General features: G+C 41.2%; 3 protein-coding genes across 3 annotated transcripts in view; 2 read left to right on the top strand and 1 right to left on the bottom strand.

Moving 5' to 3' along the window:
- Window positions 1-24,805, top strand: part of LOC136181104 (NLR family CARD domain-containing protein 3-like) — a 724,139-nt gene that overhangs the window by 199,403 nt on the left and 499,931 nt on the right. The window contains exon 4 of the mRNA XM_065961446.1: window positions 11,113-11,223. Coding sequence (XP_065817518.1) covers window positions 11,113-11,223 — 111 coding nt within the window. The remainder of the gene's footprint in view (window positions 1-11,112; window positions 11,224-24,805) is intronic.
- LOC136181112 (protein NLRC3-like) overlaps window positions 1-24,805 on the bottom strand; it is a 693,514-nt gene that overhangs the window by 306,410 nt on the left and 362,299 nt on the right. The window lies entirely within an intron of this gene.
- On the top strand, window positions 11,237-24,561 carry LOC136181082 (NLR family CARD domain-containing protein 3-like). The gene is given in 9 exon segments (XM_065961328.1): window positions 11,237-11,281; window positions 11,577-11,781; window positions 11,907-12,800; window positions 12,803-13,706; window positions 13,814-13,987; window positions 14,083-14,256; window positions 14,982-15,153; window positions 15,274-15,307; window positions 21,712-24,561. Coding segments are annotated over 9 exon segments (3,198 nt in total). The 3' UTR covers window positions 22,308-24,561.

Below are 24,805 nucleotides of genomic sequence, written 5' to 3'. Positions count from 1 at the left end.
TTTTTGGTGTGAAGCTGACACTGTCCACAGACTCCATGACTTCACGGGGTTCTATAGAAAACAAATGTCTTATAATAAATACTAAATAATTATTTTTCAATTGTCATGTTCACCCACATCACTGTTGACATCAGTAAATATAAGACACAGACATTCCTCTTTTTGTCAGAACAGTAACATGAACTGTATGCTTTGTAATATTGATTTCTTCTGGATGTCTCATATTTACAGTCTATGGATAAAACTTTGTTAATGTATTTCTCTGCTAACACTGACAAAGTCTAACTTCTCTAATAAATAACTCATAAACATAATTGTATATTTAAAAAAGTGTAGTTTTAAGACTTTAATTAAATATTTGGGTTGAATATAATTCGTTTTAACTGTGTTGTATAAAAGTTAAATGTTAACTTACTGTTTGTAGAGTTTTCTCAGGACGAGCAGGAATAGTTGATGATAGCAGCCTAGCTGTTAGCTATGCTGTGAAGTGGACTGCTAACGTCGAGCTGAATGGGCGGAGCTAAGTCCCGCCGGTCCCGCCTTACTGCTGTCGCTAGGTTGATCCGAAGTTAGGTTGAGACTGCAAATCCAATATGGATGCGGCCGTCGATTGGACTCATTTTCTGCCTATGTCACAGACGGGTCAGGGTTCGTCCAGTAATATTTACAGTCTATGGTTTAAACACAGACAGAACCTCAGTCTAAGTTCTTCTTGGGTAACACTTTATATGAAGGTCCTTGAAATAAGCTGTTATTACCATCAAATCTGCTGTATAAGACACACTTTAAACCCTCAGGCATCAGTTTAATTTACTACCCTCTTCAGTCATTGAGGACAAAAATGTCCACTTCCAAAAATCTGCTATAAAAATAAAACAGATTACTTTTTTTGTTGCTTTTTTCTGCATAAATCTCTTAAACAACTTCCGCCCTGCTCAAAACTACCAAACATTCAATCATTTTGAGGATTTTAACCCTTTAGATGCCAATTTCATTACTTGATCACTGTTATTATTTATGAAAAAAAAAGTTATTTTCCATATAACAAATATTTGGTGGCTGTGGGATTTTTTTAGAATCGGTCTTGGATACGTCAAAAATTATACAAAATATTGACTTTGATGCATTATTAGTTTTTGTTTAGCATCAGATTTAAAATGTACTACCCTCTTGAGTCATTAAGGACAAAAATGTTCACTTCCAAAATCTGCTATAAAAATAGTAATAATAAATCTTTTGATCAACTTCAGTCCTGATCAAAACGATCAAATATTGAATAATTATCAGGATTTTAACCCTTTATATGCCAGTTTGATTACATGATGATAATATTCTTAATGATAAAAACACACAAAAAAACAAGTTATTTTCCATATAACAAATGTTTGGTGTCTGGGGGATTTTTTTAAATCAGTCTTTGTTTTGTTAAAATCTAAGGACAATCTGAAAACTTAAATATTTATATGCTTTTATTTACTTTGTGTTTAAAGGTTAATCAGCTTTATTATTACTTATCAGGTTATCTCTGTTGTCAGCCTTTATTTAAAGTTTGTATTGAACACTGGAGAGCAGCACTGAGCAGGTCAGGAAATCAGGTAACCTTTGTGAGCCAGGTGTGTAAACCTGCTGAGTGGCTCTAACTGACAGACAGGAGTGTCAGCGGTGTGTGTGAGAGCAGGAGTGAGGTGAGAGGCTGAGACACTTTCAGGCTGAATTCAATGAAAGGAAGACAGCAGAGATACCTTTGGTAAGTGTGCTGTGTTCTTTGGTAATTATCTGTTCAGAATGTTTGAATGGTGACATGTATTTAATGTAGGCTGTTTATTTCATAGTGATGCACTCTGCATTCTGGTTTTATAGTGTAGTGTTCACAGGAAACAATTAAATTAGAAGGGTAAATAATAATTAATATTGAACACATTTAACTGGTTTGTTTAAATTGTAAACAAAAGATAAAGAACTGAATAGATACTAAAATTCAGATTAATTTAATGGTTATATTAACTTAAATTCTGATTTGTTTTGTTTGGTGTTAAAATGAGAAAAAGGAAGGTAAGGATGATACAAGATGCATGGTTAATGTGTCAAAATTTGAGACTGATTTGATTTAGCATGTTTATGTTCTTAAAAGACTTTCGTTGATTAACATGTTCATGTCCTTTTATGTTTGAAGGTTTACAACCTGGTAAGCTCCTGAGGGATTGTTTAAGATGTGACAATACATACATTGGAAAAATATCTAAAGAAAGCAGCTGAATTGCAAAGCGTGTCCTCTGTTATCTTCAAGCCCTATTTAAGTCGAGGAAGCACTGAATTAAAAAACACACAGAATGACCTGACAGTTGTAAACCAACCTGTGACAGTGATGATAAAAGGATCAATGGCCTTTTCAAAGTCAAAAAGAAGACTGTTGGCACTGGAGGAAAACTTTACTTAAAGCTAAACTGAAATAAATTGACTACATTAACTACAGCTGCTCAAAATGGCAGAATAAGCATTTGGAAAAACTATAAAGCCGCTCAAGCAGGAGAGGACCCATGTCGGGAAAATCATGGAAAGAATTACATATTTCATCGAAACCAGAGGATTACGTTCATCATATCAGAGTGGGTTTAGGAAAGGGATGGGAACAATGGATCCAGTTGTATGTTTAGAGACAGAAATAAGGAAAGCTCAGGTTAATAAAGAGTCGGTAATGGAAGTGTTTTTGATGTCCAAAAAGCCTATGACGAGGTTTGGAAAGAGGGATTAATTATCAAATTGCACAAAATGGGAATAACAAGTAAAAGTTTGAACTGGATTAAAGATTTTTTATTTGATAGATATATTCAAGTCAAGATGGGGGTGGCTATATCAACTAGATATAAGGTAGATAACGGAGCTCCTCAGGGGAACGTTATAAGCCCACTCTTCTCAATAATGATTAATGATGTGTTTTCTGGAATGGATTCTGATACTGGACAATCACTATTTGCTGATGATAAGGCATTGTAACATTGACTTAAAAATGTGTTGAATAATGAGGAAGGAAAATATAAAGCTTTGTTTACATTTTTAAAAGAAACTGGACTAGTTAAGATAATTTAATTAATTCATTTACTTTTCTTTCTTTATTATTATTATTTTTTCTTTGAATAGTTATAGGTATCCTGGCCCACACTCCAGCATAGTAGATGGCGCTAATGCACCTTAAAGCTAGTTGCCACCTGCCAATTAAAGAAGAGTATCATCAGCAATGAGTTGAGTTTTCTTCCTGTGACTCTTGGATGAGTGTCAGATGTCCGAGTTTCAGGAACTTAAAGATTTATTCAGACGACGGCTGCTCGCTGCAGTTATCAGAGATATATCAGGACAAACAACAACATGTGGATACAAAGAGGAGCTCCTCCGGCCAAGAAAACTGCTGGATGTGATTTTAACACCTGAAATTAAGCTGCAGTATGTAGTGCTGGAGACAAAGATTTATCCCCTAGAAGTGAATGTGGAAGTCAACGGACTGTGCAGGAATGACACCACATTACCACTAACACAGAATAGTGGACAAGAGCAAGCTAACACACGGCAAAAGAGAACAGAGACCTCTACAATGACAAAGGTGTGCTCTGTATTGTCTAATACATTTCTCTGGGAAATGGGAGGACGGTTAACAGGCAGAGCACAGTGAGCTGAGATATGTGATGAGACCGGCTGGCCTGCAGTACCTCCCCTGCAAAGTGCCCCTTCAACCCCGGTATCTGGAAGGACACAGCCGTGGACAGCTGTGAAAGGGAGGGTTAGCAACAAGCCTCCCCTACAACCTAATGTGGAACTATAGAACAGATATTCCCCTCTGTTGCAGAGCATTGGATCTTCATCTGGTTCTCCATCCTCAGACATCAGGGTAAGGACTGAAAACATATCAAAAAGTAAACGGCTACAGGGAAAGCTAAAGCCTGGGCTTGAAACTCTGATTGTGGGTGACTTTGCTGTTAAAGATGTACAAAGGATGTTCGGTAAAAACACAGAAGTACTGTGTTTTCCCAGAGATATGGTCTCTGATTTAGCAGACAGGATCCTGCATATTGTGGCTGAACACCCGACTGTGAAGAATGCCATACTGCACATTGGGTCAAATGATGTCACAAAACAACAATCTGAAGTCTTGAAACAGGACTTCACTGGTCTGCTGAGGATGGTCAGTCCCTTGGATGTGGATGTGTTTATCAGTGGCCCCATACCACCAGTCAGAAGAGCAGAGGAGAGATTCAGCAGGTTGTTGGCACTGAATAACTGGCTTACAACTGCATGTAATGCCCATTCAGTCATGCGGGTGTTTTGTCTCCTCAGCTTGATAAGGATGAAATGCAGAACATTCAGAGGTCAAACTGATGTGTTTTGGGTCCAGGCTGCAAGGATATCAGCAGTCATGACTCTTTCCAGGATAAGCCGGGGCCCTGCACGTCAGTAGGTTCCAAAATCTCTGTGATGATAGGTAATAGAAGAATAAAGGGGACTCTGCCAAGAAACAAAAGGCAGCTATGTGATTTTGCAAACTTGTCAAACTTAGCATCCATTCCTTTTGAGCCACAACCTGTCCCAAAAACGTTAGCAGCCGAAGCTTCTAGGACCCTGAAGCTGGCTCTACTAAACATTAGATCACTGGCAGGGAAATCATTTTTAATCAATGATTTTATTATTGAGCACAAGCTTGATTTTATGTTTTTAACTGAAACTTGGTTAGAAAAAAATAACAGTGCAGCTGTTCTTATCGAGTTAACCCCTCCCAACTTCAGTTTTGTAAGCGAGGCCAGAGTGCATAAGAGAGGAGGAGGAGTTGCAGTTTTGTTTAATGACTCCTTCCAATGTAAGTGTGGCAAGGGTTGGTGAATGGTAATATCTTATGTCAAATAATAACCGACAACGCCACCTGGGGGCTTGCACCTCAGGAAATACAGAACTTGAAACTCCAAATGTAAATAATTAAGACACACAGATTCGAACACTGATGAGGCAGAGACGTGGTTTCAAAAGAATTGAAGGGATTTATTTGAATAAATCCGAGGAAATATGCAAACTAAGGTGGACTGAAGCTGTGAATTTCAACATCTTGCACTGCAGCTGCCATGATAAAGACTGCTTGTTACAACCAGGTAACAACCAACCTCCTCTGCTCTTCAGGTGCTGAGGCTCACGTGAGTGATGTAGGAAGTCAAACAAGAGAAGCATGAATAGATGGCGCCCTCTGCTGTTTAAAAAAAGTACTGCGATTCAGTTTTTCAGAGTATCAAAGTGAACGTTGACACCTTTGAATCGATTTTTAACTGCCTCACGATTAATCTTTACATCTCTAGTATGCAGGTGTTGGAAACAGGAAGTTAGTTATTGTAGTTTGTCAGCAGGGGGAGCTTCAGCAGTGACACACAGGTACTGTACATCACCTGTAGTAGTCCCTTTTTTAGTGCTGTCATACCTGCGTCAGGTGTGAACACGAACAGATTTCGATTGGCTGTGACTGACACTTGAAATCTGCTTTGATAGTTACTTTGTAGATTCAGATGAACCAGGTACATTTTGATTTTCATTCATTTCAAAGAGCGTCCCATTGATTGACTAACGATGTAAATGATCATTCACTGTGAAACTGTCGACAGTTTTTAGACAATTAAATAAAACATGTAAAACAAAGAAGTTTATCGATCACTGAAGACCATTTAAAAAGGACGATGGTCAAAAATAACTCAAGTTTTTGTCTTTTTTTAATGACAGTCTGAAAGTTCTTCTCTTGATTGACAGCTGAGGTTTCAACATGAAGACGATCTCTGCTGCTTCTGATCACACACACTTTTATTTCTTCTCATGAATCTTAAAATAATGAACTCAAACTTCCTTCAGGGAGAAATGGAGGGTGTGTCCTTTGATCACCTGTTGGTATGTTGATGAACCAACTGTGGTATTTCCTGGTCTCAGTAGGACTCTGACTCTGTCTCGTTCTGACGCAGATCTGTTCTCTGTGTTGAAGGTAAGAGACACTTTTCACTGTTTTTAAGACTCTCTGTTTGATTGAAGTGTCAAAAGAGCTGTAAGCTATCAGTTAGCCACCAGGTTCATTAGCTGCTCTGACTATAGTAGAAGTGCAGGGAACACAATGACTCTCAGTTAGCATGCAGGCTATGCTAACATGCTAACAGTACAGTTTAACACAGCAGAGGGAGGGCGTGGAGTCTGTCCTCATCAGTTAGGACTAAAAATAATCACTCCATCAGCTCAACTGGTTCCACAACTTCTCTGAAACTGGACGGTTGCCAAGCAACACAAACACTCCTCTGCAAGTCAAGTCAAGTCAAGTCATATTTATTATAAAGCACATTTAAAAACAGCTACAGCTGACCAAAGTGCTGTACAATACATGAAAAAAGAAAAAACAACTTGAGATCACAATGTCCACAAGAGAGAAATATATATATATATATATATATATATATATATATATATATATGTATACATACATACATATATAAAGAAAGAATATATAAAGAAAGCAACAAAGGAACCTGAAAGAAACGGTCTATTCAGGACCAGGGGACTCAAATGCTAAAATATAAAAGTATGTCTTGAGACAGGACTTAAAAGAGTCAACAGAGGGTGCAGACCTGATGGAATGAAGGAGGCCGTTCCACAGTTTACAGGCTTTTACTGAAAAGGCCGGATCTCCCTTTAGCTTGAGCCGTGAGCGGGGAACAGCCAGGAGGCCCAGGCGCCTAGATGAGGTGTACGGCCTGAGGAGGTTGGTAATTTAAAGGGGGGCCAAGCCATTCAGGGCTTTAAAAACAAACAACACAATCTTAAAATCGATTCTGAATCGTATTGGGAGCCAATGAAGGAACGCTAGGACAGGACTGATATGCTCCCTCTTCTTGGTTCCAGTCAGCAGCCTTGCTGCAGCATTTTGGACCAGCAATTGCAGTAGTCAAGCTGGGATGAAATGAGCGCATGGGTTACTGTCTGTAAGTCACTGAATGAGAGGATAGGTTTTAGCTTGGAAATTGTACGGAGCTGAAAGAAACTGGATTTGACAACTGGATTTACCTGCCGATCAAATGTAAAACCTGAGTCGAAGATAAAGCCAAGGTTCCTGTCGTGGGGCCTAATGTGGCTGTATAACTGACCTAAGCTGTTGGCGACCTGTTTGATGATGTCGGGGGGGCCAAAAAGAACAGCTTCGGTTTTTGACTCATTTAATTGTAGGAAGTTATGGGCCATCCAGTGTTTTATGCCTTCAAGGCATTGTATAAGAGAGGTGAGTTCTGCGAGATTGTTTGGTTTGACCGGTAGATAAAGCTGAGTGTCATTTGCGTAGAAGTGGTATGAGAGGTTGTGCTTCTGGATAATTTGACCCAATGAAAGCATGTATAGTGAAAATAGCAGAGGGCCTAGGATGGATCCCTGTGGTATCCTACAGCTCAGACCAGATTGGGAGGATGTGGCGTTAGTTAAGTTTACAGAGAAGGTTCTGTTGTTCAGGTATGATGTAAACCAAGTCAGAGCTGTGCCCCCAACACCAACCCAATGCTACAGGCGATTCATTAAAATTGTGTGGTCGACAGTATCGACTGCTGCAGTAAGGTCCAGTGAGATCAGGAAAGCACAGTTTCCAGAGTCCATTGTAAGCAGAAGGTCGTTGTGGATTTTGAGAAGTGTAGATTCTGTGCTATGGGCTGCTCTGAAACCTGATTGAAATTTGTCTAAAATACTATTATGAGGGCTGCACTATAGCATGTTTAAATGAGGGAGGAACAGCACCAGTTGACATAGAGCTGTTTATAATGGAGAGGATAAAAGGGCCGGTAATATCAAAGGAATATTTGAGGAGCTTGGTACGTACTATGTCACTGGGGCAGGTGGCAGATTTCATTTTAAAAACCGTCTCTTTGAGTGAGGTGAAGGTGATAGGCTCAAAACAGTTTAACTGGGCAGAGCAGTTGAAGGGCGGGGAGGCTGAGATGTGCCTGGTAGGGGCTGAGATATTTTTTCTAATGCCAGCAACTTTTTCAGTGAAGAACTTTAGGAAGTCTTCTGCTCTACTAAGGGGAGTGTCTAGAGAGGATCCAGGAGGGGGGCAGGTGAGAGAGTTTATAATATTGAATAGGACTTTAGGATTATGGTGATCTTTTGAGATGATATCTGAGAAATGTTTTGCTCTCGCTGCCTTGACTGCAATTTGGTAGCTGATCAGCCGCTCTTTAAGGATGTCATGTGAGATTTGGAGCTTATCCTGCTTCCACTTGCGTTCAGCTTGTCTGCAGCTCCACATTAGGGCTCTAGTGGATTCAGTAATCCAAGGCTGTGATTTAGGCTTTGGTTTTTTTATCTTGAGAGGAACAATATGGTTGAGAATTGAGGAGCAGGTAGCATTAAATAACTTAATGTGATCCTCAGTGCAGAGTTCAGTAGGAATATTTTCAACGGACAGAGTATCTTGAGCAGCTAAGAAAGCAGCTGAGAATAAACTGGCAGTGGAAGAGTTAATGTAACGAGAGTAAAGCATGGGGAGGAGACCATTTGATGACAGGTCAGAGAGAGACACATTAAAAATAATGGCACTGTGATCTGAAAGACAAGGGTCCATTATTTCCAAATTGTTAACAGGAAAACCACAAGACAAGACCAAGTCCAAAGTGTGGCCATGTTTATGAGTGGGACCTGAGACATGCTGTGCAAAATTAAATGATTCAATCAGGTTTAAAAATTCACCGACAAGTGGTTTTGATGGACAACATACATGGATATTAAAATCACCCAGTATTAAAATTCTTTCAAATGATGGCACAATTTGCGATAAGAGGTCTGCAAACTCAGTGATAAAATGTTTATCTGATTTTGGAGGACGATATAATATGATGATAAGAAGAGGGTTTGCTGTACCCACTTTGTTTTTAAAAACTGCTGCCAGACCCCCGCCCCATCCGGAGGGTCGTGGCGTGTTAAAGAAGGAACATTCATTTGGAGAAAGCTCAATAAGTGGACTTACATCATTGGAGTTCTGTCAAGTTTCAGTCACCAGAAGGAAATCTAGGCCCTGGGATGTGAAAAAGTCGTTAAGAATAAAAGTCTTATTTAGCACTGATCAGGCATTTATCAGAGCCAGTTTAATCGGGGCCGCATTACTGACGTGCGCTAGTGGCGTCCATGGCAGAGAGCGGAGGTTACTAGAGTTTACACCGCTGCAACGTTCAGTGGCAGATCGGGATTTTGAGCCTTGGTGATATCGGAAAGACATTTTTACTGGAATATTGAAAGTGCTAGAAGCCTCGAAAGGTCCAAGTCCTGCAGTTGAATGAATTTTCGACGTGGAGCTCTGCAGAAGGGGACAGCTGATCTGTGCTGCACCCACAGCAGAGATCAGCACAGACCAGAGACCTTATTATGCAGCTCTATAAGTAGAATTACTGCATTGAAATCACAGTGTGTGATTCTAGTAGATAGATTTATAAAGACAAACTCTGTCTGCTGTAGTTATTCTCTATGATCAGCTCTTATTGAATGTCTCCTTCCAGTCAGATAGCTGTGTCAGATTGTTCTAACCAATGGGGATTATTCAGTCTGTTGGGCCCCTTCACAGGGGGGTCCTCCAACCATTCATCACCAATATGTGATCAATAATCTGACACCTACAAAAAAATGCTCTGTATAAACATTTATCTTCAAAGTTCACAGAAGTATTATTTCCAACATAAAGAACATCTCTCCCCGATAGTTAAGACTAGACTCGCAGCATTCGGTCATTTACTGTTACATTTCATCTTCACTATCTGCTCCACCACTGCTCCTCTGTTTTCACTCTCAGACAGATAATTCATTTCATAGGAATAAATCATGTGACTCTTAGCAGAGCGATGAGAGTGAGTGCTGTCAGATGGGGCCCCCTTAGGACCCGATCACACAGAGATGCAACTCGCCTCAAAAAAACACCTGAACACAGCTGAGGAAAGAACAGCTGGGAGCGCCTGTGGAGCAGGGCTGTGTGTACATACGAGCGACCAAATGAAATATGTTTGCTCCAAGAGGAGGAGGGGAAAATGTCATAAAAAGCGGAGGTCAAACCTACTTGATTTGATTGGCTACTTTGAGTGACATTGACGATCGCTGCGACTCTGCTTCTTGATCAAAAAAGTTGAAAATGTTTAAACTTTTATGCGTACCCAAAAACGGCTAGAAAAATGTGTCTTGCAGAAACAAAGAAGAGCCCCCAGAAATCACGCTGGACCATAAGATAACCATGGTTTTGTTGGTGCTGCTTTCCCTTTTTGAAGGTGAACCAGGTAGATGTGATGTTTGTAGACTGACAGTGAGGTGATGATGATGATGATGATGAAGGTGAACCAGGTAGATGTGATGTTAGTAGACTGACAGTGAGGTGATGATGATGATGATGATGAAGGTGAACCAGGTAGATGTGATGATAGTAGACTGACAGTGAGGTGATGATGATGATGATGATGATGATGAAGGTGAACCAGGTAGATGTGATGTTTGTAGACTGACAGTGAGGTGATGATGATGATGATGATGATGATGAAGGTGAACCAGGTAGATGTGATGTTAGTAGACTGACAGTGAGGTGATGATGATGATTATGATGAAGGTGAACCAGGTAGATGTGATGTTAGTAGACTGACAGTGAGGTGATGATGATGATGATGATGGTGATGATGATGATGATGATGATGATGATGAAGGTGAATCAGCAGCTTCTTCTCTTTGTTTTCTCCACAGCTGAAGATCTTTGACTGGATGTGACTTCAGCAGCTGAACTCCATCAGTGTTGTTGTAGTGACAGAGTGCAGCTCTCCCAGCAGGGGGCGCTCTGCTATGGATCAGTGTGAGGACACAGAGGAGGGAGTCCCTCCCTCTAAAACCTCTCTGTGTGAGGAACATGAAGCTCTGAGGTGAGGATCTCTAACTGTCCATGACTCTTCTCCATGTCACAGCTCAGCACTCACTTCACTCCACCTTCATCATCATCATCATCACCATCATCATCATCATCATCATCATCATCATCACCATCATCCTCGTCATCATTTTCTCATCGGCTGCTCACAGTAACTAATAATATTTGTTTTTTTGTATCAGGATGCAGGAACAGAGACCAGACTCTCCTGGACCCAGCTGTGTGTCCATGAAGAGTGACCGGTCTATAGATCGCCCTATTAACTTTAAAGATGGACGTCCTGCTGATGGAAGGTGAGAATTAAAAATGAAGTTAATGTTATGTCTCTGTTGTTTTAAGACTCATATCTTGGCTCAGAGTTTCATTATATATATCCCGTTGTTTTCTTGTGTAATATGTCCTGTCACAGAGTTCAACAGGAGAGCTCCAACATTCACAGAGATCAATCAGACCAGCAGAATCCAACAGACCTGGACTCCATCTTTATGGTGTGTTCAACACACTGTTAATTAATATACTACCATTACAATAATTTAATTCTAAGTTAATGTTCTGTTTAGACCAGCTGACCTTCAGACTGACAGATGAAACACATGTTGAGTTCTACCAGTTTATATTAAATATCCAGTGTCTCCTTCTGTTCCAGCTGCTGGAGGAGAACATCATCACCTTTGTGAAGAACGAGCTGAAGAGAGTCCACAGGGTTCTGAGTCCAGATTACCCAGAATGCTTAGAGAGTCAGAGTGAGGATGAAGAGCAGGGGAGAAGCTGTAAAAAGGCATTTTTGAAGATCACTCTGCACTTCCTGAGGAGAATGAAGCAGGAGGAGCTGGCTGACTGTCTGCAGAGCAGTAAGAACATTTTAACAGATTTAGTATTTTAGAAAAAGGACAAAGAGGTTTAAAGTTCCAAACTCAGATAGTCATGTCATCTATATCAGAATCTGTTCATTGATTTCAGGTCTTTCTTTATTCAGGAACGTTTGGTGCAGTGTGCCAACAAAAACTCAAATCTAACCTGAAGGAGAAGTTCCAGTGTGTGTTTGAGGGGATTGCTAAAGCAGGAAACCCAACCCTTCTGAACCAGATCTACACAGAGCTCTACATCACAGAGGGAGGGACTGGAGAGGTCAATGATGAACACGAGGTCAGACAGATTGAAACAGCATCCAGGAAACCAGACAGACTAGAAACAACCATCAGACAAGAAGACATCTTTAAAGCCTCACCTGGAAGAGATGAACCAATCAGAACAGTGATGACAAAGGGAGTGGCTGGCATCGGGAAAACAGTCTTAACACAGAAGTTCACTCTGGACTGGGCTGAAGACAAAGACAACCAGAACATACACTTCACATTTCCATTCACTTTCAGAGAGCTGAATGTGCTGAAAGAGAAAAAGTTCAGCCTGGTGGAACTTGTTCATCACTTCTTTCCTGAAACCAAAGAAGCAGGAATCTGCAGGTTTGAAGAGTTCCAGGTTGTGTTCATCTTTGACGGTCTGGATGAGTGTCGACTTCCTCTGGACTTTAAAAACAACGAGACCCTGACTGATGTCACAGAGTCCACCACAGTGGATGTTCTGCTGACTAACCTCATCAGGGGGAAACTGCTTCCCTCTGCTCACCTCTGGATAACTACAAGACCTGCAGCAGCCAATCAGATCCCTCCTGAGTGTGTTGACATGGTGACAGAGGTCAGAGGGTTCACTGACCCACAGAAGGAGGAGTACTTCATGAAGAGGTTCAGAGATGAGGAGCAAGCCAACAGAATCATCTCCCACATCAAGACATCCAGAAGCCTCCACATCATGTGCCACATCCCAGTCTTCTGCTGGGTCACTGCTACAGTTCTGGAGGATGTGCTGAAGACCAGGGAGGAGAGCTACCCAAGACCCTGACTGAGATGTACATCTACTTCCTGGTGGTTCAATCTAAACTGAAGAACATCAAGTATGATGGAGGAGCTGAGACAGATCCACACTGGAGTCCAGAGAGCAGGAAGATGATTGAGTCTCTGGGAAAACTGGCTTTTGAGCAGCTGCAGAAAGGAAACCTGATCTTCTATGACTCAGACCTGACAGAGTGTGGCATCGATATCAGAGCAGCCTCAGTGTACTCAGGAGTGTTCACACAGATCTTTAAAGAGGAGAGAGGACTGTACCAGGACAAGGTGTTCTGCTTCATCCATCTGAGTGTTCAGGAGTTTCTGGCTGCTCTTCATGTCCATCTGACCTTCATCAACTCTGGAATCAATCTGATGTCAGAAAAACAAAAAACATCCCGGAGGTCTAAATTATTCAGAGGAAAACCTGACCCAACACATTTATATCAGAGTGCTGTGGACCAGGCCTTACAGAGTCCTAATGGACACCTGGACTTGTTCCTCCGCTTCCTCCTCGGTCTTTCTCTAGAGACCAATCAGAATCTCATACGAGGTCTGCTGACACACACAGGAAGTGGCTCAAAGACTAATCAGAAAACAGTCAAGTACATCAAGGAGAAGATCAGTGAGGATCTGTCTGCAGAGAAAAGCATCAATCTGTTCCACTGTCTGAATGAACTGAATGATCGTTCTCTAGTGGAGGAGATCCAACAGTCCCTGAGATCAGGAAGTCTCTCTACAGATAAACTGTCTCCTGCTCAGTGGTCAGCTCTGGTCTTCATCTTACTGTCATCAGAAAAAGATCTGGACGTGTTTGACCTGAAGAAATACTCTGCTTCAGAGGAGGCTCTTCTGAGGCTGCTGCCTGTGATCAAAGCTTCAAACAAAGCTCTGTACGTGCTCACATAACTATCCAGTTCAAATGTAGTTCTCTTTATTCAGAAAAAAACAACTATAGTTTGTAATTGCTTTCATCTGTGTTCTTCTGAATCCTCTTCAGGCTGAGTGGTTGTAACCTCTCAGAGAGAAGCTGTGAAGCTCTGTCCTCAGTCCTCAGCTCCCAGTCCTCTAGTCTGAGAGAGCTGGACCTGAGCAACAACAACCTGCAGGATTCAGGAGTGAAGCTGCTGTGTAGTGGTTTAAAGACTCTACACTGTTCACTGGAAACGCTCAGGTAAGGACTTATTCATGTGAAAGTTTACCCAATAAGCTTAAATGTACTTAGTTTATTTGATATTTTGATTAACTTACCAAACATATCCTCTTCAGGCTGAGTGGTTGTAACCTCTCAGAGAGAAGCTGTGAAGCTCTGTCCTCAGTCCTCAGCTCCCAGTCCTCTAGTCTGAGAGAGCTGGACCTGAGCAACAACAACCTGCAGGATTCAGGAGTGAAGCTGCTGTCTACTGGATTAAAGAGTCCACTCTGTAGACTGGACACTCTCAGGTTAGTGTGCTGCTGATCCACATTATTCATCTAAGATCATGTTTTCTTGATGAATCATTTATTAAATGGGTCTTGGTGGTGGTTTAAAGTTTTCCTGTATGTTTCCACATTAAAGCTGTAAAGCTCTGAGCTCGTTCTATAGCTCTCAGTCTTTTAGTCTGAGGAAGCTGGACTGGAATAAAGAAAGTTAAATATGAAGTTCTTTCCCCACCAACAAACAAACCATGGATAATGTTTGGAACATAAAGAACTAAAGAATCTTTATTTCAGATGAAACAGTTCAGAACTGTTTCTACATCACTGCTGATGTCAAAGCAGTCTGTGTGTTTATCTCACGCTCTGTCTTACCTTCACTATTTGTCACCAGAGTAAATATTGATTAGTATCAGATTATGAAGTCTATTCTGTTCAGCTGCATGGTTATGACGGGATGTTACTGGTAAAACAGAGAAGAATGGACCAATGGATGTTAAGCATGTTGTGTGTGTGTGTGTGTGTGTTTGTATGTGTGTGTGTGTGTGTGTTGGTGTTTATATGTGTGTGTGTGTGTTTGTGTGTGTGTGTGTGTGTGTGTGTGTGTGTGTGTGTGTGTGTGTGTGTGTGTGTGTGTGTGTTGTGTGTGTGTGTGTGTGTGTGTGTGTGTGTGTGTGTGTGTGTGTGTGTGTGTGTGCGTGTGTGCGTGTGTGTGTGTGTGCGTGTGTGCGTGTGTGTGTGTGTGTGTGTAGTCTGTCAGGCTGTCTGATCACAGAAGAAGGTTGTGCGTCTCTGGCCTCAGCTCTAAGCTCCTCCCCCCTGAGACATCTGGACCTGAGCTACAATCATCCAGGAGAACGAGGAGAGAAGCTGCTGTCTGCTGGACTGGAGGATCCACACTGCAGACTGGAGACACTGAGGTACAGACAGACACACAGAAGCTGTCTCACTGTTTCTGAATGATGAACTCTGCTTCTTGTCTGATGCTGGATTTAAATGAAGATGTATGAAATAGATTCTGATCTGGTTTCTTCCTCCAGGTTGGACCATAGTGGACTGAAGCCTGGTCTGAGGAAGTGTGAGTGTGTTTTCATTTCTCTTCATCAGAACACAGCAGCACATGTTGGAGTGTAGAAGAGTAAATGCTCTTGAACAATCAGACAGAGACTATGGCTTGTGAATAGAGGATTTGTTTATTTCTCTCTGAGAAGTTAATAACAATAACTTAGATTTATATAGCGCCTTTCATGAAACCCAAGGATGCTTTACAAAGTGTGTGTGTGTGTGTGTGTGTGTGTGTGTGTGTGTGTGGGGGGGGGGGCGTAATGGGAGACAACAAGAGAGGAATAGAAAAACACAAACAGAGAAGAGAAAGGATAGAAACACTAGACAAACAAATGAAGGAGAAAGGGAGTGGGTGATCAGCTGAGGGGAGTGTTAGATGAGGCTGAATGCTTTGGTGAACAGATGGTGTTTGAGGAGGTTTTTAAAAATGACCAGGGGTCTCGTTTATAAAAGAGTGCGTAAAATTCATACTAAAAATGTACGTGTGCCAAAAACCCAGAAATGGCGTGCGCACAAAATGATTCAGAGTTATAAAACCGTTCGTACGCACACCTGCACGCAATGTTCCCTTTATAAATCACCATCCACCTGGAAATGTGCGCACGTAGATTAGTCCCATGTTCCGCCCTCTACACGCCCACATTCAACCATAAACGGTCAATGCAAAGCAGCTCGTGAATGAAAATGCATCCAAACGAGGGGGCAGATCAAAGGTTTCCAGCGTTGGATCACGAAAACTGAAGTTTAGACGAAGAAACGAAACTTTCTGACCCAGAAACAAAGGAACTTGTGAATGAAGTTGTTAGTATGAATTTTCATGAAATTCATTAATCTTGTAACTTCGTGAAATGTATTATTCAAGTCTGCCTACCACCTGTTAACACTCCTACCTTTAGGTGTCTGAAGCTGTAACCTTATATGAGCGAAGCACCTAAGTAGTAGCAGATCTATGTTTGGACATGAGCCAACCATATGTTGTCAGCAACTGTTTGCTAGACAGAGAGTCTACAGTTGTTACGTATACAAATCAGTGTCATGTCATCTTTATTGTTTTATGGTGATGTACCCAAATGGAAAGGAATTTGTGTCATGTCATCTTTATTGTTTTATGGTGATGTACCCAAATGGAAAGGAATTTGTGGGTTGCACCTTTTTGACAGAATATAAGCAGCACTGTGAACACTGTTACTTTGTCAGCACTTTGTCAGTCAAGTGATTTGGAAGCGTGCTTGTTTGATGAAGTTGTCTGACCTCGGCCGATTAAACGGTGTTATAATCTCCAGTCTGTTTCACGATTTCTTCATTGGACAACCCCCACCTAACAGAAGTGAAGGATAAAATGGACATATCGGTAGTTTGCTGCAGCAGGAGGATCACGAACTGAAGAAAATTCAGAGAATGACACCACGTCGCTGCTGCATTCACGCTGTCCTATGTGCCAAAACATCCACCGTTCATCATTACGCACGAGTATATCTGCAATGTTTACATGTTTACAGGACCCACACTGATTTCTTCATATAGTGGCAGAGAGGACACGTCAGTCAGCATTCTCCCTCACTCTATCATATTATTAATCAAAGGTTTGATCAACCAACAAAAACTTTGAATTGTTGGCCACATATTTTCGTGGGCATCTCCGTCTGCACTGTGACTAATTATGATCAAATATATGGCTTAATGATCGTGTCAGAGATGCCCCGACTTAATGTCCACACTTGAATTATTTACAGAATAAATACATGCAGCTGATGAAGATGTGCTGAGTATGGAGGAGGTGAAATGTGTGAAGTCATCGCCATGTCTCTGTGCACTCTTTATTAAAACTAAAAATCACAATTGATGATAAATGCAAGATATTGAAATATATTAATGAAAACTGGAGGCTCTATGGTCTTTGTGTTAGTCTAATGTTTAACTCTACATCAGTGATTACATTAGTGTATAAGTCCGGTCCTCTGAGGTCCGTCCGGGATAATGAAGGCGAGACGGCGCTGATGCAATATGTATGTGGCAGACTTTTATTTTTTATTTTTATTTTATGTTTATATATTGTCAAAATGAAAGTTACTTATTGGAAACGGCTCACTACATGCACGATTATAGGCTAAATAAAACCATCGGTTTGAATGATTGTGATGACGTGGCTCTGTCAGTAAAGTTTGATATTTAGTGAAATAGGTTTGCTTTGTTGTTAAGGGAGCGAGCATTCTGCAGCATAAATGAGGCGGTGGTGTATTCTGAAGCAGAGGGGGAGAGAGGAGTGGTTCTGTCAACACACACAACAACAGGTATCAGGTTTCTGCTGTGCACGTGTGATTTGTTGTGATGATGGTGCCGGTCAGACACTACAGTGGGGATAGCATGGTCAGTGTAAACAAACTTGCATCGGGCAGCCCTATGCACGTAGTGAGGACGGCGCAGGAGTCCAAAAGATTTAATGGAAGCAAGGTTGTCCGGAGAGAAGTGGCAGGCGAGATTCTGGAGTTGCAGAGCGGAGTATGTTAGTAGTACCATGTCCGCAGCAGGGAGAGCAGCTGCTAGCCGCAGGCTGAAAGCCGCAAGCTACCGGGCGCCAGCCGGGGTCAGGAAAACCGCAGGAATGAGAGCCAAACCAGGATAAGGAAAGGACCAATTTTGTGGCAGACGGGGGATCCGTCTGGACACAATCTGAGCAGGAGAGCAGCAGCCGGCAGTCTGGTTGTCAGGCAGGCCTCTTCACCAGCAGCCGAGCCAGAGTAGGGGGGAAGCGGCAGCCAGCGGTAGCCAACAGGTGGCGCAGGGCGACGTGTCCAAGCCAGGTAGGGAGCCGACGTGGCCGACGATGAAGGACGGTCCACCAATAAGGCAGGCGAGGGTCCAGTGATCACAGACTGGTGAGGATATCCTGATAGCTGTGCGAGAAGCTAACAGCTGATCGGCGGCTAGCGCTAACAGCTGATCGGCATAGATGGTGAGTAGCTGTCAGTTTACACAAACTGAAAGCAGCAGCAAAGTCGATCTGTTTGCAGACTGTTAGTAGAGGATAAGTAGGAGGGAGAAGCATAGATAGCACAAAAGAAACACCATTTTTGTCACGGATCGTGAAGCGGCGACATACACGCCAGCGTCCTCGCTCAACCGGAACTTTTATAACATCCCAATCATCCTTTTATGGGCAATCAACACACTGAGCAATTACAACATGTGTGTTATATGAAGACCATTTCCTAGAAGTTTCCTGGACAGACAACTGGTCTCTTAACAGGAAAGAGTGTGTGTGTGTCTTGTGTATCAGAACATGATCTTATGACTTGGCTAAATTCAGAGGTTAGATAACTATTGGTTTGTGCCTGCTGCTGTCCAGATTGTGTTTCTGTTATGATTAAACCTTTCAAACTACAACAGGATGAGGGCTGGAAGTAACACAAAGTGATGATAAAAGTGAGGGTGATGGAAACTCATGAGAGTTTAAATATGAAATAAAAAATGTAAACTGAAATAAAAGTGATAATCCAGTGAATAGAAAATCACCATTCATCACATCCAACAGAAATGTATATTTTACAACATGCAGTTTTTGTGACATTTCACATTTTGATGTTGGCTGCTGGCCGGCTGCTCGTAGTCGAGCTCGTGGAGCTCATCAACTTTAAAAACAGCAGAAATCATTTTTGATTTGACGTTCATTTTCATAAACATGTAAATATGCAGAGTCTCCAACATCAAGTTCTCTCCTCAAAAACATCCAGACGTGAATTCAGTGATGAAATAGAAACAGAATATCTTTAGAGACATAAGCTAGCTCTCCTCCTCGTCTTCTGGCTGTGCAGACAGTAAGGCACACAGCAAAGTCCACGATCACCATAGTACAGGCCAGCAGGAACATCCAACAACAATACACAAGTCAGCTGCAGGCCGCCAGGTGGCCAGGTGAGGTCGGGACGGCGTGGCCTACACCTTAGACAAGCAGAGAAAAACTCACAAGGACTGAGTTATCATCTGTTTCTTCAGATTTTGATCTGTTCATCCAGTCCAGTTCAATTTCAATTAAAACAAAAACATGTATGTTGTAGAGCCTAGATTGATGGAAAAGAAATGGTCTCCATGACTTCAGAAACACAGTTTAAAAGTAGTTAGACAGGACAAAGGGACGTGGCACACTCCTGCTGCCATCACATTGTGTGTGACAGTGAAAGTGGAAATGAGGCTCCTGTTTGTGCTGAATGTGACCTCTGAGGACAGAACAGTTGGAGACAGCAGATGGTTCATAGATTCTTTGTGCTGCACTTTGATTAGTCAGACTTTATTCACTGCATGTGTTTGTTGATTTGGATCTCCATTCTTCCTGGCTGCCATGGTAACTCCATTTGAACTTGATTAGAAGTGGATTATTACATTTCAGTGCTGTCAAACATCATTCAGTGCTGAATATGAACTGTAAGTTTGACTGGCTCTCAGTAAGTAGGGGTGTAACGGTACACAAACATTTCAGTTCGGTACAGTTCTCAGTTTTGAAGCTTTGGTTTGGTACATTTTCACTACAGTAAAGGGACCTGATGCAACGCTTTTTTTTCTTTATTAGGAACATTTATAATTTCCCTTTTACACATTGGACTAAGTGCAGCATCGACAGTTCAGACTTGTACACCTGCTCAGGTTACTTTTTAATAACATTTTAAATTAAACATTGTAAAAAAAACATAAAATAAACTTATGCTGCTTCCTTCAACCAAAAGAGTCTCCAATAAATAAAAGATATGAATGAAATAAAGTATTTTAGAATGAAATGAAGTCATTAATATAGCCTATATGTATAAAGATTTATTTTAAATTACACTTCCACCTTTTAGTTTATGAAGGCAACACTTTTTTGAATGCTCTTTGAGCACATAATAAACTAATCACATCTGGGACAGTGTAGTTTCAGAACTATTAATATTTCCCTCTGTCGATATAAGAACTTCAATGGCATTTTTTATGGCTTTGGCCCGTTTAGAATTATTAGCAAAAGGCTGTCTGTTTTTTCCTAGTTGCTGTGATGTTTACGTTCACGTGGTGCCTTTTCAAGTGCTTTAAGAAGTTGGACGTGTTGCCTGTGACGTACCCGATGTCCGCTGAACAACAACGGCACACTACTCTCGTCTTGTCAACGTCTCTTTGTCAGTTTGTCTGTTTTTTCCATTGCAATTCCACAATTCATACTCATTCAATAAAAATAAAAGTAGGCATATACTGCGGTGTATTCATGGTCTTACCTTTTACTTGTAAACAAAGTCCATTCACCTATCCTTCTGGACTAATATACCTGTGACTTTGTTGTAAAAGTCCTCCTTACCTTCTTTTAGATTTAAAAGTCTTCCATCATTTATCACTTCACGTTTTGATTAAAAGTCCAGTTTTGAGAAATCTTTAAGCTTAGATATAAAATCTTTTTTATCTAAAAAATCTGCATAGAAGAGGAGCAACCATCAAACCAAGCATAAACTCTTGGTCTTATGAGCCTCACGCAACCTGACGCACGCCCCCTTCAGGTGAAGCAGCTGCCTCACCTCATGCTTTTTCAGTGCGGTTTTATGTCAAATTAGACTAAATATGTTAAAAACATGTGAAATACATTACTTATTCTATGGAAAGTGAAGACGGATAATAGAAGTGTCTACAAACATTACATTGGTGACAAACAGTAAGAAAGCAAAAGGCATACGCTCGACCCAGTTTGTGAGGGATTGCGCAATCTGGGATGAGGCACAACTCGTCGCTGCCTCACCTCGCATCGGAGCCGGCCGGAAATATGCAAATTCAGAGATTTTGATCATGAAAATTATTGAACATTTTTGGAATCGTACAGAAATAACATTTATAACACAGATCAGTAGAAAAATATTAATATTTATTTGATTTAATGATTATTTGTTTTTTACTTTTGATGATGACGAGCCTCACCTGCCTCCCCTGACAGCACGTCTCTGCTGCAGGTTATTCTCCCACACAGACGCGTCTCCCCCTCCCCTGTTGCTCTTTGTTTGAGCGGGATCATCGATGAAAATGAAAACAAAACTTAAGAGTAAGTCTGTAAAAAGAACTCCATCCCGGTTATATGCAACTGTCCAGACCAACAGGACTCGAGGAACTACTAATCTGCACAGTTTGCACAGTTTATGTTTGAACTTTTTTACAAGTTATTAACTAAAAGCTGTGTCCCATACCAGCAGCCACAGCCTTCCTCCACACTGAGCTGTGCTTCTGCTTTGCGGTCCGTGTGGGAACACAGATTAAATCACTTTTGTTCCGCGCGTACTCGGATCAGTCCTGTACTGAAACGGTCCGGTCCGAGTACGTGTACCTTTACACCCCTATCAGTAAGTGTCAGTAAAGTTGTTGATGAATGAACAGATGATAACCTGCAGCTGTGTTGTGTCTCGTTCTCTCCATCAGACGCTTGTGAGCTGGAACTGGACACAAACACAGTGAACAGAAAACTGAAACTGTCTGACAACAACAGGAAGGTGACACGTGTGGAGGAGCTTCAGTCATATCCTGATCATCCAGACAGATTTGATAACTGGTGTTCTCAGCTGCTGTGTAGGACTGGTCTGACTGGTCGCTGTTACTGGGAGGTCAAGTGGAGAGGAGAGGTTGATGTATCAGTGAGTTACAGAGGAATCAGAAGGAGAGGAGACAGTAATGAATGTTTGTTTGGATTTAATGATCAGTCCTGGAGTCTGTTCTGCTCTGATGAAGGTTACTCTGTCAGTCACAAAAACGTAAGAACAGAGATCTCCTCCTCCTCCTCCTCCTCCTCCTCCTCTTCCTCCTCCTCCTCCTCCTCCTCCTCTTCCTCCTCCTCTGTCTCTAACAGAGTAGCAGTGTATGTGGACTGTCCTGCTGGCTCTCTGTCCTTCTACAGAGTCTCCTCTGACACACTGATCCACCTCCACACCTTCAACACCACATTCACTGAACCTCTCTATCCTGGGTTTGGGTTCTGGTCTCCTGGTTCTTCAGTGTCTCTGTGTCGTCTGTCAGTCTGAGAAACACTGCTGACTGAAGATCAGCTGACTCTGTTCACTCTGTCCAGCTGGTCTGTTTCATGGTTGGGGGGTGTGATAATGGGGGGTGGGGGTGGTAATGGGGGTTAAATGTTCTACATTACAGAAAAACAATGGACCCCCTTCTTTAATGTCTGTATTGTTCTGATCTCACCAATAAAAAACAAGTGACAATTAAACAATTAAAGTCCTCCTCCTGCTGTCTTGATATTGGCAGCAGGAGGAGGAGTCATGGCTCCAGATCTGTTACAAATGGTAAACTTGTCTCTCAGGTGTCTTCCCACAGGCCCTGAAAACAGCAGTCATCAAGCCACTACTAGAAAAGAACAATCTAGACAATAATGAATAATTACAGGCCTATATCAAATCTTCCTCTGTGAGGTCAAATGATAGACAAAGCTGTGTTTCAGAAGTTAAATAACTTCTTGATATTGAACAACTGTTTGGATGTCTTCCAGTCAGGTTTTGGACCAAACCGCAGCACTGAGACAGCTCTGGTTAAAGAGTAACTAAACCCTAAAACCACTTTCTTCAACTCTAAACCTCTGTATTTGAGTATTAAGTAGTGTTATGGATCAATCCAAGTCCCAATCTCGACATTTGAGTACAAAGTATTGAAATTTGAAATATTGTGTTAGAAATGTGCATAGTGTCTGCCCTTCTGTTTGAAAAACTCTAACAGTTTTTTTGGAGTACAGTATGACGTAGGAGTACAGCCCCACGTCACCAAACCTATAAAAGCCTCGTCACCCGACTCGGCGAACTGTGGGGACTCAAGTGTGTGTGTGTATTTGTGTGTGTGTGTGTGTGTATTTGTGTGTGTGTGTGTGTGTGTGTGTGTGTGGGGCAAACATTGTATCATGTTGTGGCTGACAACAGCGTGAAGCAGTGAGTGGGCGTGTCTTGCCCCCCCCCCCCCCCCCCTCCTTCTCTAAGTTGATACATTGACATTCTAAGTGCATTTTTTTAAATTCCAGGGTAGAGCAGTACAACTGAAAATATGAGGTTTAGTTACCCTGTTTCATGACATCTGTTTAAACACAGACAGAACCTCAGTCTAAGTTCTTCTTGGGTAACACTTTATATGAAGGTCCTTGAAATAAGCTGTTATTACCATCAAATCTGCTGTATAAGACACACTTTAAACCCTCAGGCATCAGTTTAATTTACTACCCTCTTAAGTCATTAAGGACAAAAATGTCCACTTCCACAAATCTGCTATAAAAATAGAACAGATTACTTTTTTTTTGTTCCTTTTTTCTGCATAAATCTCTTAAACAACTTCAGCCCTGCTCAAAACTACCAAACATTCAATCATTTTGAGGATTTTAACCCTTTAGATGCCAATTTCATTACTTGATCACTGTTGTTATTTATGAAAAAAAAAAGTTATTTTCCATATAACAAATGTTTGGTGTCTGGGGGATTTTTTTAAATCAGTCTTTGTTTTGTTAAAATCTAAGGACAAACAGAAAATGTTAATATTAATATGCTTTTATTTACTTTGTGTTTAAAGGTTAATCAGCTTTATTATTACTTATCAGGTTATCTCTGTTGTCAGCCTTTATTTAAAGTTTGTATTGAACACTGGAGAGCAGCACTGAGCAGGTCAGGAAATCAGGTAACCTTTGTGAGCCAGGTGTGTAAACCTGCTGAGTGGCTCTAACTGACAGACAGGAGTGTCAGCGGTGTGTGTGAGAGCAGGAGTGAGGTGAGAGGCTGAGACACTTTCAGGCTGAATTCAGTGAAAGGAAGACAGCAGAGATACCTTTGGTAAGTGTGCTGTGTTCTTTGGTAATTATCTGTTCAGAATGTTTGAATGGTGACATGTATTTAATGTAGGCTGTTTATTTCATAGTGATGCACTCTGCATTCTGGTTTTATAGTGTAGTGTTCACAGGAAACAATTAAATTAGAAGGGTAAATAATAATTAATATTGAACACATTTAACTGGTTTGTTTAAATTGTAAACAAAAGATAAAGAACTGAATAGATACTAAAATTCAGATTCATTTAATGGTGATATTAACTTAAATTCTGATTTGTGTTGTTTGGTGTTAAAATGAGAAAAAGGAAGGTAAGGATGCTAAAAGATGCATGGTTAACATTGTATAAGTGGAAAACTGCTTCCCCAGATTACTTTACAATTATAATAGGAATGTATATGGGAAGAATTTTGTTCATAGATATTTTCCTTGCTTTTCAGAACCACACACAATAAACAGTTGTAACCTCGCTGCATTAAAGTCTCCTCTTTGAACTCTTTTACTATCGTGGCCTAACCCCAACCAATGTGTTCAGTCTTTTAGAATAAGGGTCTGCTTGTAGGTGAAATATTGATAAATGAAAGCAGTTACTTTTGTTGAAATAAGAAAAGTTTTAAGATTGATGACGAGTCAGGTTACCGTGGGAATTGGATAGCGCCAAGACCAATCGAAGAATCATTTTCCTCTTAGCTGAAAATGTATAAAACGCAGTG

The sequence above is a fragment of the Labrus bergylta genome, chromosome 2 (genome assembly GCF_963930695.1).
Source record: "Labrus bergylta chromosome 2, fLabBer1.1, whole genome shotgun sequence".
NCBI lineage: Eukaryota > Metazoa > Chordata > Actinopteri > Labriformes > Labridae > Labrus > Labrus bergylta.
This window is presented reverse-complemented; position numbering and strand designations above follow the sequence as displayed.